Source organism: Petaurus breviceps, unplaced genomic scaffold (genome assembly GCF_028583685.1).
Source record: "Petaurus breviceps papuanus isolate PSGF00001 unplaced genomic scaffold, PetGlider_PUasm1.0 220, whole genome shotgun sequence".
Taxonomy (NCBI): domain Eukaryota; kingdom Metazoa; phylum Chordata; class Mammalia; order Diprotodontia; family Petauridae; genus Petaurus; species Petaurus breviceps.
This window is the reverse complement of record NW_027185876.1, coordinates 22572355-22586553: the sequence shown is the minus strand read 5'-3', so window position 1 is coordinate 22586553 and position 14199 is coordinate 22572355. Positions and strand designations below refer to the sequence as shown.

The 14199-nt window shown below is 38.6% G+C and overlaps 1 protein-coding gene across 1 annotated transcript in view; it reads left to right on the top strand.

Annotated features, from left to right (window-relative positions):
• Window positions 1-14199, top strand: part of CCDC181 (coiled-coil domain containing 181) — a 32368-nt gene that overhangs the window by 16670 nt on the left and 1499 nt on the right. Inside the window, exons 3-4 of the mRNA XM_069094540.1 lie at window positions 3581-3727; window positions 10516-10670. Coding sequence (XP_068950641.1) covers window positions 3581-3727; window positions 10516-10670 — 302 coding nt within the window. The remainder of the gene's footprint in view (window positions 1-3580; window positions 3728-10515; window positions 10671-14199) is intronic.

The following is a 14199-nucleotide window of genomic DNA, read 5'->3' as shown; positions in this document are numbered from 1 at the left end:
TGATACTCTCTTCTCTCTGGGTTTTCATGACTTTGCTCTCCTGGTTCTCTTCCTACCTGTCTGATCACTCCTTCTCAGTTTCCTTTGCTGGATCTTTGTTGTGCCCTTTCACTGGTGAGTGTCCCACCATGATCTTCTATTTGTTTCACTTGGGGACATCATCAGCTCTCTTGAATTCACCTATCATCTCTATGCTGATGATTCTCAGACTAATTTGTCCAACCCTAACCTCCCTGCCTCTGGTTTCACATCTCGAGTTGCTGGTTGGATATCTAGAACAGGAAGTCTTACTATAAGACTTAAACTATAAGACATCTTAAACTCAACATGCCCCAAATTGAACTCATCTTTTACCTCAACCTTTTCTCTTCTTAACATCCCTATTACTGTGGAGGGTACTACAATCCTCCCACTCACCCTGGCTTAAAGCCTAGATGTCATTCTTGACTGCTCGCTATCTCTCAGTCCTCTCCCCTTATCCGACCTATTGCCAAGACCTGTTGGCTTTTACCTTCATAACATCTCTAGTGTATACCCCCTTCCCTCCCCAGAAATTGCCACCACTCTGGAGCAGATCTTTATCATCTTATGCCTAGACTATTTCAGTAGCCTTTGGTTGACTTCTCTGCTTCAATTCTCCCCACCCCAGTCTAGCCTCCACTCAGCTGTCAATTTTCCTAAAGCACAATTCTGACTATGTCAACCCCCCCCAATTGATCAACTCCAGGGGGTCGTTATATTTCCAAGACAAAATATAAAGTCCTCTATTTGATATTCAAAGCCCTTCATAGCTTCTTCTACTTTTCTATTCTTCTTATACCTTACTTCTTTCCATGTACTTTACATTCCTTTGACACTAGTCCCCTTACACATGGCACTCTGACCCTAACTCTCAGCATTTTCACTGGCTGCCCCTCATACCTGGAACTCGCCCTCCTCGTCTCTCCCTCCTTACTTCCATGTCTTCCTTCGTGTCTCAGCCGTGTAGAAAGTGTCCAGGCACTTACCTTCCCCAAGAAACCTTTCCCTAACCTCCTCAAGCTCAGTGCCTTCCTTTTGAGATTATCACCATTTATCTTGTGCACATCCTTTTTGAGATCTTTGCATGTTGTCTCCTTGCCCAGATTGAGCTCCTTGATAGCATGTACAGTGCCTGGCACAGTGCCTAGTGCTTAATAATAAATGTTACTTGATTAATAGAAATAGGGAAGCTAAGAGAAGTTGTCAATTTAGGGAGAATTGGAATGCCTTTTGTTTTGAGTTAAGTATTGTATTGAGTTGAGCTGCCTTTGGATCGTGGAGATGGAGGTGTGTGCTTTCAGGTGAAAGATAAGGATTGACTGCATAGATTTGAATATATATTACATCTGTGTAGAGAAGATAGCTGAGTCTATAGAAGATGGTGAGCTTAAGAGAGAGTGTAGAAAATAGAGAAGAGGAGAGAGACCTCGACAGAGCCCCAGGATGGGGCATAGATGACAAGTTTGTAGAAGACACCAAGAAAAACCAACTTAACAGGTAAGAAGAAAACCATGGCAGAAAAATATCACAAAACTCTAGGGATAAGAGGCTTTGCAAGAGGAGAGAATGCTGAACAGGGTAAAATGCTACAGAGAAGCCTACGAGGATGTGGTCTGAGGAAAGGCTATGGATCTAACAGTAAAGAGATCACTGGTGGCATTTGGAGAGAGCAGTTTCTAGCAAGTTATGGGGTCAGAAGGACTGAAAGCTATGGGAAAATGAAAGGTGAGAAAGCAAATGTGATAAAAATAGAGAGCTTCAAAATAACTCATTACCTTTTACCATACATTTGCTCTTCCTTTTGATGTCATTATTTTTGTTTGGGGATCCATCATCCACCCAGTCAGTCATGTTCATAATCTTGGGATTATTTTTTTGTTTCTTCTTCCTCCTCAATTCTTTCACATTCAGTCAATTAATTAAACAGGTCTTACTGAGTTCATCTCTATAACATTCTTAAGTCTGCCTCCTCTATTCAAATTGCAAATTCCCTAGTAGAGGCCCTCATTGCCACATACCTGAACTATTGCACTAGTCTCTTAACAGTACTTCCTGTGTCCACTTTTTCTCCTTTCCAATTTGTCCTTCACACCTCTGCAAGAATTTTTTCTATGTTTTAGTCTGTTTATAATATTAACTTCTTTGCTCAAAAAAAATCTTCCATGCTTCTCTGTTGTCGCCTCGGCATTTCAGGTTTTCTGCTACATGGTCCCATGTTATCATTCTAACCTTGTTACATGATTCCCCTTCTTACATTTTTTTTTCACTGAAGACAAACAGGGTGGCTCTTTCATTACATCCCTCCTCCCCAACATGCTATACTTATATGTCTTTCTGCCTTTATGCAGCCTGAAATCTGGAGTATGCCCTCCTCCATCTTCTTTGAGTTCCATCTTGTTCTTTTAGTGCCTAACTTGGATGCTACCTCCTTGTGGTATCAAGACGTCTTCTCTAATTTCCCTCAGTCACTAATGACCTTTTTTCCTCAGACTTCACATAACACATTATGTTATAACTCACTACTGAACTTATATAACATTATGTATCTGTCTGTCTAGCCATATCTACATGCATCTATCCACCTATTATCTGTCGACCTATGTATATATGCATCTATCTATCTATCTACCTATCTATACATAACTATCCATCTGTCATCTATCTGTGTGTTGGTCTATCTACATATGTATGTGTATGTATGCATTTTCCTGTCATTCATCCATCTATCTACTTAATAATATATCTGTCTATGTATATCTCTCTATGTTTGTCATTTCTGGAGCTAGTTGTGTTGGGATCCTATCCCCCTGCTGGTTCTGTAAGCTTGAATTTTGCATGTCCCCCTGGAGTATTATGCTTTGTACAAAACAGGTGCTTAATAAATACTTGGGAAGAGATAATATGGTAGGATGGATTGATATAGTGCTTGACTTCGAGATAGAGAGATCTGAATGTCAATCTTGCCTGTGGACCCCTTTGTTAGTTGTGTAATCATTTAACCTTTCTGAGCCTCAGTTTCTTATATCTAAGGTGAATGTAATAATACCTAAATTTTCTCTGTCCCAGAGTTGTTGTAAGGTTCAAATGATATTATGTATGTATAGCACTCTGAAAACTTTAAAACGCTGTATGCATGCCAATTATTTTTGTCTTTGTATTGTTCCAAAAGGAGATCCATAAAGTTGGGAAAGGGCCAGGGTATGTTCCTAACATCTAGTGACTTCTGACCAGTATGCATTTATTGTGGATAAAACTGTACTCTCTCAAAATTCTCTACACAGGTAAATTTAGCTTTGCAGAGCTGGACAATTCAAATGGAAGTTTCACTTTTGCTTGAAGTAACTAGCATCATCATCAATATAATTTCAAAATCTCTAGCCAAAGGAATCTCCCATGTGCGGTTGGCACTCCAGGTCTCTTGATGTCACGGACCCCTTATTTGCAGGTCCTCCTCAAGAAAGGCTGGCCTTGAAAACATGGCACTTAGCTCTGAAAAACACCTAATTTTTATTCTGTCCTAAATAAAATGTACTCATTTCTTTATAATTGTTCTTACCAGGAAGAACAACGGAAAAGAGAAGAGGAGAAAGAAAGGAAACGAGAGAATGAAATGGTCTTTAGAGCTTGGTTGCAAAAGAAAAAGGAACACTTCATGGAAATGAGAAGAATTCAGAGGGCAAAGGAAATGGAAGACATGAATAGCAGAGTAAGTAAAACTTCTCTTATTGATAGGGAATGGACATGCATTGCCCAAAACTTGCCTGTGTTTTCACTTGGAAATTAATGGAAAATGATTAAAATAATGTAGGTAAGTTAAACAAAGATACGGCTCTACAATAATGATCTGATGACAAAAAGAGTAACTTGAATCTATGGGAAAGAACTGGGCCACTTTCCATTTTTGTTAAAATTCATTAAGTTTCTTTTAGGGCTTGTTTATCTTATTCAAGCTGATGGTCTTTTGGCTTCTAAGACCAACGAATGAGAGATCCAGAGCAGGAAAGAATCTCAAAAGCCATCTTGTCCAACCCCTTCATTGTACAAAAGAAGAAACAGAGGCCTAGAAAGGTTAAGGGACTTGCCCAATGTCATGTCAGTAGTAAGCATCAAATTTAGGCTTTGAACTCAGGTCCTCTGATTTCAAAGGCAGTGAGTACTCTTTCAGATGTACTGCATTGACACTTATTAATTCACATCACTGGAAGTTTCATTGATACTTTGATAAACAAAGGTTTTTATTTGACCTTTGGTATTTCCATACTGCGTCATTAAAGAGTCAATCTTGTCTTCTTTTATGTTAAAACTTTAAAAATCTTTGGTGCTGAGTGAGGTTGGTAGGGAGCAGAGGACAGTGTGTTTGGCCTATAGCAGCTGTTAAATGCTAAGAGACCCCTCCCAGGGGACTGGGACTGGTAGCCAAGAGAAGATCCACTTCTATCCCTAGGAGAGTGGAGCTGTGGGATTAGTTTAGAGATCCTGAGGCATTGCCTTATGAGTAGTAGAGGATAATGTCTGGCGTATGAGGGAAGATGACATTACATTCTGTCTTCTTTAATATTAGTCCTCTTACTACAAAGACTCAAACACAATTTAGTTACAATGTTGTGAGTGATTCTGTTAAACTTTTTGGAAGCATCACCAGATAACAACCCATCATCATAGGTAGCTGAAACAAGCCCTAGGTTCAGTTAATCTTTGCATCCATAAAAATGTTCCTCTGGCTACAGTATTTTGCATTGGCTTTTGATCTATTTTTACATCGCTACTAACCTATTTTCATAGCAATTGTGCCTTCTTATTGTTCCCCACAGTACTAATACAAAAGAAGGGGAATGTTTGGCTGAAGCATATAGGATAAACAGATTTAATGAACCCTCCTAAAAAGATGAACAGAAGGGAGAGTCATAGCTCATTAAATTTCTTTGGGTCCTGTTGCTTTATTATTAGTGCTAGAGAAATATCTAAGGACATTCATTTACCGTTGGTATGAAATTTGTCCATTTCCTCTGATTCCATGATGTAAATATTTTTAGTTAAAAAAAAATTTAAAGGTATATAGATACTTAGGCATTTCAGAACAAATTGTGAAGGGGCAAAAGAAGAAAGACTGATGACCAATATAATTTAGTTCCCTCTAAAGATGAGATCTCCTTGGTCTCTTTAAAATGACCGTTGTATACCAGGCATGGTGTTGAATGCCCATAATCCCTGCTACCAGGGCATTTGAGGCTAATGGGTTGCTTAAGTTTGAGAGTTCTGAGCTTCAGTGTGCTAAGTCAGTCAGGTGTCTGCACCTAGTCTGGCATCAATATGGTGAGCCTCCAGGAGAGGGGAACTACCAGGCTGCCTAAGGAGGGGTAAACTGGCTCAGGTTAGGAAGGGAGCTGATCAGTAGTGGTATTAGGGCGATGAGAGGCCATTGTACTTCAGCCAGAGTGAGATGGGGAGACCCAAATTAAGAAAAAATGGCTGTAGTCCTTTTTGAGTAGTTAGTAGCCTTTGATAATGCATACTCTACTGTATTAGCTACAATTAGTTATTACTATAGCGATCTGTCTTGTGCTTTTATGACCTTTCAGATTTTTTGTGTCTCTGTTGGAGTTGACAATCTTTCCAAAGTCCAGTCATCAAGTAGATATAAATAATACCTTGTTAAAGAGCCATAAAACCTGGAGTGGGAGAAAGACAATCACTACAGATAAGTGTAATGAGTACACAAGTTTAATAATGGTAACATGGCTACAATCTCATTTTACATTTCCCTATACTGTACTTTTGAGAATATTGATTGCTCTTCATATCAAACTATTCAGAAAAAACTAGAATACTCATTTTCTTCTATTTGCTTTTATTAAATTTTAGACCCAGACAGCTCAGATTCACTCTAGTTCTGTTTCTAACTTTTTACTACTCATCTGTTTTTTGACTTATTATAAATAAAGGCAAAGGGGGAAAAATTATCTTCTCTCACAGGTAGAGTCCTAAATCTATACCAAATCAGGTCTTTCTGTACTCTCAAATTTGAGTGCATAAGTGAGAACAGTAACCTTAATAATTCAAGCCAAAGATTACATATAATACTTTTAAAAATTTGTACTTAAAATGTTTTATATTTTTCAAAGTTTTATTAAATTCATCATCTCATCAACTAACGATGTTGGGATATTACTATCTTCAGATAGAAGAGGAACCTGGGACTCAGATGGGTAAAATGATTTGCCTCAGGTCACCACACTTGGTAGGATTGGGGCTAGCCTGTCTCCTGACACCCAATATCATATCCACCATATCACTTTGCCCGCATGGACTGAATGGTTCTAATGTCTATAGCAGAAAAAAATATAGTTATGTATATGTCTCTTGGGAAGCATAATCATTTGTTAGATGTGTTAGCTTAAGTAGTGCTTTATGTCTTGCTTTCAGATGACCACCCATTCAATTATATATATAAGCTTGGTTATTGAATATGAACTATGTGACACATAAAATTCTTGTACTTATATTTCTGATAAAACCTCTTAAAACTCTTAATCAAAGAAGATTATATAAAAACCAATGTTTGTATTTCACAAGAGAGACATAAATATTACCCCAAGTAGTGTTATTTTTTCCAGTTATCTGGAATTGGTCTTTAGCCTTAACACACACACACACACACACACACACACAAATTAGTTGATGTTTTATTAAGTGTGAGGTAAATATTTTATTCTCATGTGAATGAAGACACATGTTTTTTTCTGTAAGCTGAGGGTACCAGGCATTTCAGAAACTTCAAGATCTGATGATAAACTAGTGATAGAATTAGTTTCAATCTTCTATACTTTCCTAAAGCATCTTTTCTCTTAGTATTCTGACAGTTAGAGCTTAGATTTCTTTTGCCAAAAGTAAAGAACAAATGTTTGGATACTTATACTTTGATCATTCTTTAAGAAATATTTATTAAGCAGCTATTATTTTCAAAGGCAGCTGGGTGGTACAGTGGATAGAGCACCAGGCCTGGAATCAGGAAGACCTGAGTTCAAATCTGGCCTCAGACACTTACTAATTGTGTTACCCTGAGCAAGTCACTTAACCCTGTTTGCCTCAGTTTCCTCATCTGTGAAATGAACTGGAGAAGGAAATGGCAAACCAGTATCTTTGCACCTCAGACTCACCATGTCCAACACAGAACTGCCGAGTTTTCCCCAAGCACTCCTCTCTCTTTGGTTGTCATGAAGAGTTGGGCGTGATTGAAAATGACTGAGTAAATATTCACAAGGACCTACATATGAGCATAAGCCCAAGCTACTGATGCTAGGAAAAATCTTTATTAAAAAAATTAAGAGCAGAAGCTAAGGTCACTACAATACAAATTGAAGAAATGAAGAATTTTCCCATTATTTTTAGAAGGGACTTTCCCTGGCATTTAACATTAATTGGTGGTTAATTGTGGGTTGAGATGAAGTGAATATTTTCCTTTCTTGAGAAGAAGCTATGGTAGAGCCGTGATACTGATCTTTCTTATCAGACCCCATGTCAGAGCCCAGCGATAAGTCATTTTTAAGAGCAAAAGAGGGCAGAGCCAAAAGGGCCCCCATCATCTTCAAAATGGTGCTGTACTTACTGAGATACTCAGAGGATCATAGGTTTCCCAGGGTTCTCTTACCTCTTCCCTTGCTTCTGACAACTGAGCAGCTGACATTTTCCCTCAGATTTTGTGACCTGGTAGCCAGCCAGCTTTCCTTTTCACCTGCAGCATGTAGCCTCAGCGTGTGGACTTCAGTCTTCAACCCGGCAATCATCCTCAGGCTTTGTGCTGCTCCTGACTACTTAGCCTGCTAGTATTAATTCCCACAAGCCCAGTAAACCCTTTAAGTGTTAGAGACTTTTTTTGCATTGTAGCATTTCTAGGCTTGTTTGAATGGAAAACTGACTCAGAAGTTAAATATATATATATATGGATAGAACAATTAGTCAGATCAAAAGTGAGTAGTAAGAATAGATGGACTTGAATCTAGTCCTGGGACAAAGGTATTGGAGTGTGGAGTTCCTTATATACTTCCTACCAGGGCAGGAGCTAGTGACAGAGCATAGATGAGAGCGCCTGGTATGGAAGAAAGGATGGAAGGAAGAAAAAAAAGGACACAAAGAAGGAGAGATGCACTTATTTTGTTTTTTGATGTTAAATGCATCTTTTAAAAACTCGACAGCTTTAGTTTTCAAAGATATTCACTACCCTCCACTACCCCCTTCACTTCTCAGCCTCCCCTTATTTAAAAAAAAAACTTTTTAAAACAGGAAAAACAAAGCAGTTCAATCTGACACTTGCTGCCCTGGCCCCCACTGCCAGGAAGGCCAAGTCTGTCACATTCATCTAGTTGCTAGACAGTGTGCTAAGCACTTTACAACCATTATCTCATTTGATCCTCACAACAGCCCTACGAGGTAGGTGCCAGTGTTATCCCCATTTTACTGTCAAGGAAACTGAGGCAGACAGAGGCTACTCTCAAATCTGGCCTGCTTGTCTGTTTTTCCTCCTGAGTTTCCTTCAGTTATTTTGTGCTTTAAAAAAAAAAAGTGCCTCAGTGATACTCTTGCCCTCATTTTTGGCAGTCCTATTGCTGGCACCTCTCTCCACTCCAGTTCCCCTGAATAAAAGAATCTTTTAAGCAGATAAGCAAATAAGTACAGCAAACATCACCGTGTCCAGAGAGGCGTTGTCTGAGCCTGCCCATAGAGTCCAGTCTCCCCTTTGTCAGAAGTGGGCTTGCTCCTTTCCCATCAGTCTTCCAGCATCATGGCTGTTCACTGCGTCTTTTGCTTTTTAAGCTTTCATAAGGGTTTCTTTTTTCTTTTTTTTTTTTTAACAGTGCTGCTTTTACTATATAAGTGATTGCCTGTCAGTGCTCCCCTTCATTCCTATGGGGTCAGTTCTTATGTCCATGCAGATGCTTCCCAGCTCTGTCTATGCTGTGTCAGTCTCTCTCCTGAGCTCTAGCCCCGCTTCACCAGCTCCCTTTAATATCTCAGGTGGAACGTCCTGTAGGCACCTCAAACTCACCATCTCCAACACAGAACTGCCGAGTTTTCCCCAAGCACTCCTCTCTCTTTGGTTTCCCTGTTACTGTTGAGAGCCCCGCCATATCTTCCAGTCATCCAGGCTCACATTTCAGGGTCATCCTTGACTTCTTACCTGCACTCCTTCCTTCTCTTACACTGCGGGCCACCATGGGGCAGGCCATCCTCACAGAACACCTGGACTATTGCAATAGCCTGCAGGTGGGTCTTCCTGCTTCAAGTCTGTCCCCACTCTAGTTCATCCTCCACTCAGCTGCCAAAATAAATAAGCTTCCTAAAGTGCCAGTCTGACATGTGGCCTTCCTGTTCAGTGAGTTTTCTGTTACCTTGGGGATCAAATATGAAATGTTCTTCTTGGCATCACAGCTGCTTCCTCCCTCTCCAAGCTTCTGATGCTTTACCTCCTCTCAATGCACTCTGTGATCCAGCAGTGTTCTCTTTGCTGCTCCCAGCATTTAATATCTCCATCTTCATATTCTGTTCCTTTCCATCAGCTGTCCCACATTTCTGGAATGTCACCTCTGAGTTTTGCCTTCCCTGGCCTCCTTCAAAACTCAGCTCAGTTCTTCCCTTCTGCAGAAGTCTTTTCCCAGTTCTTTCCTACCTTCTCGTCTCTCCTCACTGTTAGTACCTTCTCTCTGAAATTACCTTCCATTTACACCATATGTGTCTTGTGTGAACACAATTATTTGCATGTTGTCTCCCTCAGTAGGAATATAAGCCTTTGCCTTTCTTTGCATCCTCAGTTTTTAGCCCAGGGCCTGGAAAATAGTGAGGGCTTTAAAACATTTCCTGATTCAGAGACTCCTGGTTCTGCTCACTTCACTTTTCATCAGTTTATATAGGTCTTCCCAGGTCTCTCTGAACCCATCCCTTTCATCATTTCTGATAGCTCAGCAATATTCCATTACATTCATATACCATACTTTGTTTAACCATTTTACAGTTGGTGGGTACCCACCCTCTTTGTTTTTAGTTCTTTGCTACAACAAAAAGCTGTTATAAATAGTTTGCACATGTGAATTTTTTCATCTTTCTTTGATCTCTTTGGAAAATGGGCCTACTATCACTGAGTATTCCTTGGGTATGATCAGTTTAGTGAACTTTGAGGGATAGTTCCTAAATGGCTGGACCAACTCACAACTCTATCCACAGCATAACAATATACCTGTCTAATCATCATTTTCCTTTTTCATTATTTTTGCTGATACGATAGGTATGAGAATATCAGAGTTGTTTTGATATGTATTTCCCAAATTATTAGTGATTTGGGATGTTTTTTCATATGACTCTTGGTATTTTAGGTTCTGTTCTTTGAGAACTGCCAGTTGACATCCTTTTAGTATCTGTTGGAAATGGCTGTCATTTTTATAGACGTGAATCAGATAAACATTTTCATTTGATAGACTTATTGAAATTTTTTTCCCCAAACAGCAAGAAAACAGAGATCCCCAGCAAGCTTTCCGATTGTGGCTTAAAAAAAAGCATGAAGAACAGATTAAAGAAAGACAGATTGAAGAACTAAGGCGACAGGAGGAGTGTTTGTTTTTTCTTAGAGGGGCAGAAGGCCGTGACAGGGCATTTAAACAGTAAGTTAAAGGACAGCCATCTATGTTGGCATCCTTATTGCTTTTGGTAAATTATTTTGGCAATTTAAAGAATCTCTGATTTCATTAGTGTGGAAACTTCTTATTGTTACATCTTATGTTTTTGACCTAGGTAGATCCTTTTACATTTGACAGAGTCTTTGGGTCCTGTAGTTAAAGACTTTCCAGCTTGATGTCTATTTCCAGAATTTAGTTTCTTCTGGCATAGTGTTGAAGGAGCTAGCATAATCTCCATGCCATAAAGAATAAAGTTTCAGTGGATTAAATAATAGGTCTAAAATATATATTCATTTTGCCCCTCACATTATACATTTTGAGTTTTTAGCCTAACCTTTCTTACATAAAGGATCATCTGAGATTGCTAGATACTATATTAAAATAAAGATCTATGGGATGCTAACCCTGAGTTAACAAAAACATACCATAAGTAACAGTATAGTTTGGAAGGACGAAGAGGTGATTTTCCTCTAATACTCACTCTGGTTAGACCCTCACCAGAGAACTGTCTGGTTCTGACTTCCAAAACTAGAAGAAAAAGAGAAGACCTTGAGAAAGGTTCAGAAGAGAGTCAGAAAGAAAATTAGAGGATTGTGGGATAAGTCCTTCTTGGAGAGATTAAAGTACTTGGAATTACTTAACCTGGAGAGAAGGCCAAGGGGAGACTAATGGTTTAGAACTGGGTGTTGCAGACTAATTTGATCATGGAATATTTGAGGCCTTGGAATATATTGATGAAACTCATAAAGACCCAAGAGACTTTGAGTTATAGAATAATTTTAGGACAAAGAGGTGTAAAGGGGTAGCTAGGTGATGCAATGAATAGAGCACTGTCCCTGGAGTCAGGAGGAGCTGAGTTCAAATCCAGCCTCAGACACTTAACACTTACTAGCTGTGTGACTTCGGGCAAGTCACCTAAAATTGCCCTGCATTTTCCCCTCCAAAAAGACAAAAAAAAAGAGGTGTGAGTAAAGGGAAAGTTTTATGCAAAGAAGGAAAAATAAAACATTTTTTCATAATGAAAAATTGTTAGATTGTAATTACTATCTTTGTTACATTATATCATATTTGGTATTTTTGAAGGCAAATAGCATAAAAATTCCCTCATGTAAGAATTTTTCAGTAATATAGAATACAAGGGTCCTGTGGAGCACAATTTAGAAAATGCTAGTGTCAATAAATGTGAATTATCTATATGTAATTTGGACTAAAGTCTAACCTATCTCCTAAAATCTGGGTACACATTTTATATACCAGAGTATTTGAGTTGAAGTGAGCCTAAGAGATCATTTAACTCTACCTCCCTTTTACCTGTGAAGAAATTGAGACCCAGAGAGAAATAAATGACTTGCCTAGAATAATGAGTTTCTTTAATACTTTGGAGAAATAATAAGGAAATATATAACATGTGTTACCTATATATATATATATATGTCTACATAATAAGGAAAAATAATAATAAAGCTATCGGTAATGCTGACTTTTGAGGGTTAGGACAAATAGAAGTGATGGAAACATTAAATTTTTAAATAGCATTAAAATTCAATTCAACAAGCATTTATTGAGCACCTGTGATGTACCAGGAATTATGCTGCACATTGGAACCCTGCAAGCCTAGAGTAGTTCCTTCTTTCCAGGACCTTCCAGTCTCCTGGGGAGAAAGAACATGTTCCCAGGTAAGTCAATAAAAAAATGTATACAGAATGATTTGGGGGAGGGGAAAGATCACCAACAGTGAAGAGGGATCTTGAAGGAACTTTTGTAGACAGGCAGTGGTACCAGAACTGAGCCTTGGAGGAAACTTGGGGCTCCAAGAGGTGGAATGTAGGAGGGTGAACCTTCCAGGCATGGAGGGCAGGCTGTGTGAAGGCAGGGGATGGCACATTGTAGAGAGAGCAGCAAATAGGTCATTTTGCCTCAAATATAAAGCATGCAGGAGAAAGGAGAAAAACTGTTTGGAGCCCCATTGTGAAAGACTCTAATCAATGAACCAAAAGACATTTATAAAGTATCTACCATAGGCCATGCACTTTGTGGGGCATTAGAGATTCAAAAAGTGTGCAGCAATGTCTTCTCTTAAAGATCTTAGGGTTCTTCAGGGGTAACATGTAGATAAAAAATAGCAGAGGAGTTAGGGAGGGAACACACTGAAGAAATGTGTCCAGAAGGAGAAGGTTGGATGTAAGAGATATTGGGAAGGAAGAATTGCTAAGACTTGTTAACTGATTAGATATGAGATTGAATGAGTGGAAAAAGTCAAGGAAACCTCCTAGACTCTCCACTGTTGTGGAGCTGCAGAGGAGATGAGTAGATTGAAGACTAAGAAAAGGCCTTGAGGTTTTATAGTTAAGAGACTATTGATAGCCCAAGAGTGGGGTTGGAATCCAGATTTCCAAAAATGATGAAGAGAGGAGGTGAGGATATAAGAGATATTGAGTGTATGAAGAAATTTGGCTTTGAAAGGGAAATGTTCATAGACCTGAGGCGCCTGCAGGGTCCAGCAAAAATTTAAAAGTGGCTTCAAAAAAGAGGCAGAGATTGGAAAAGACAGTTTGCACAGTAAATACAGACTTTAACCTTCCCTTCTCAGAGTTAGGTAGCATGATATACTGGAAAGAACCCTGGATGTAGAGTCCAGAGATGGAGATTCTAATTTCAGGCCTGCTTATAGTCCCACTGGCATTGGTCAAGTCATGTAACCTTCTGGCTTCAGTTTTCTCACTTGTAAATGAGTAGGTTGGATTGGATGATGTCTTAGGTTGCCATTTTGGCAGTATTTTACCCAAGTAGCCTCTATAGGTTAGCATTTTAATTTCGTGTGTATCAGTATTTTAGTTTTTTTAGACATTTAATATTTTTTCCCTTCTATAAAAGGCAGCACAAATATATTTTATGCACTAGAAGAGCTACGGTTCTTTTCACTTTCCTACTGTTAAAAGTAAGTCAACATTTGAAAAAATGTCCAGTTTTTATTCATCTTTTGTGCTGATTTCCTAACTTGACTACTCAAGTATAAAGAATAGTTAGTTGCAAAAAATTATTTATTTGATTATGTAAGTTTAAACTTTTGGAATCACTTTCACTTACATATGTGTATGTATGTACATGTATGTATATATGTGCATGTTTGTAAATATCATTGCGTGTACACATGTGTATATATGTGTAATATATGTGTATGTACATATACAGATATATGTAGTTTCCCTACAGAAACATATACTGTATATATATATCTATAGTTGTATATATAATCTGTAGTTAAATATGTGTGTATATCCATCCATCCATCCATCCATCCATCCATCCATCCACCCACCCACCCACCCACCTATCTATCTATCTATCTATCTATCTATCTATCTATCTATCTATCTATCTATCTATCTATCTATCTACCTATCTACCTACCTACCTACCTACCTACCTACCTACCTATCTACCTATCTATCTATCTATCTATCTATCTATCTATCTATCTATCTATCTATCTATCTATCTATCTATCTATCTA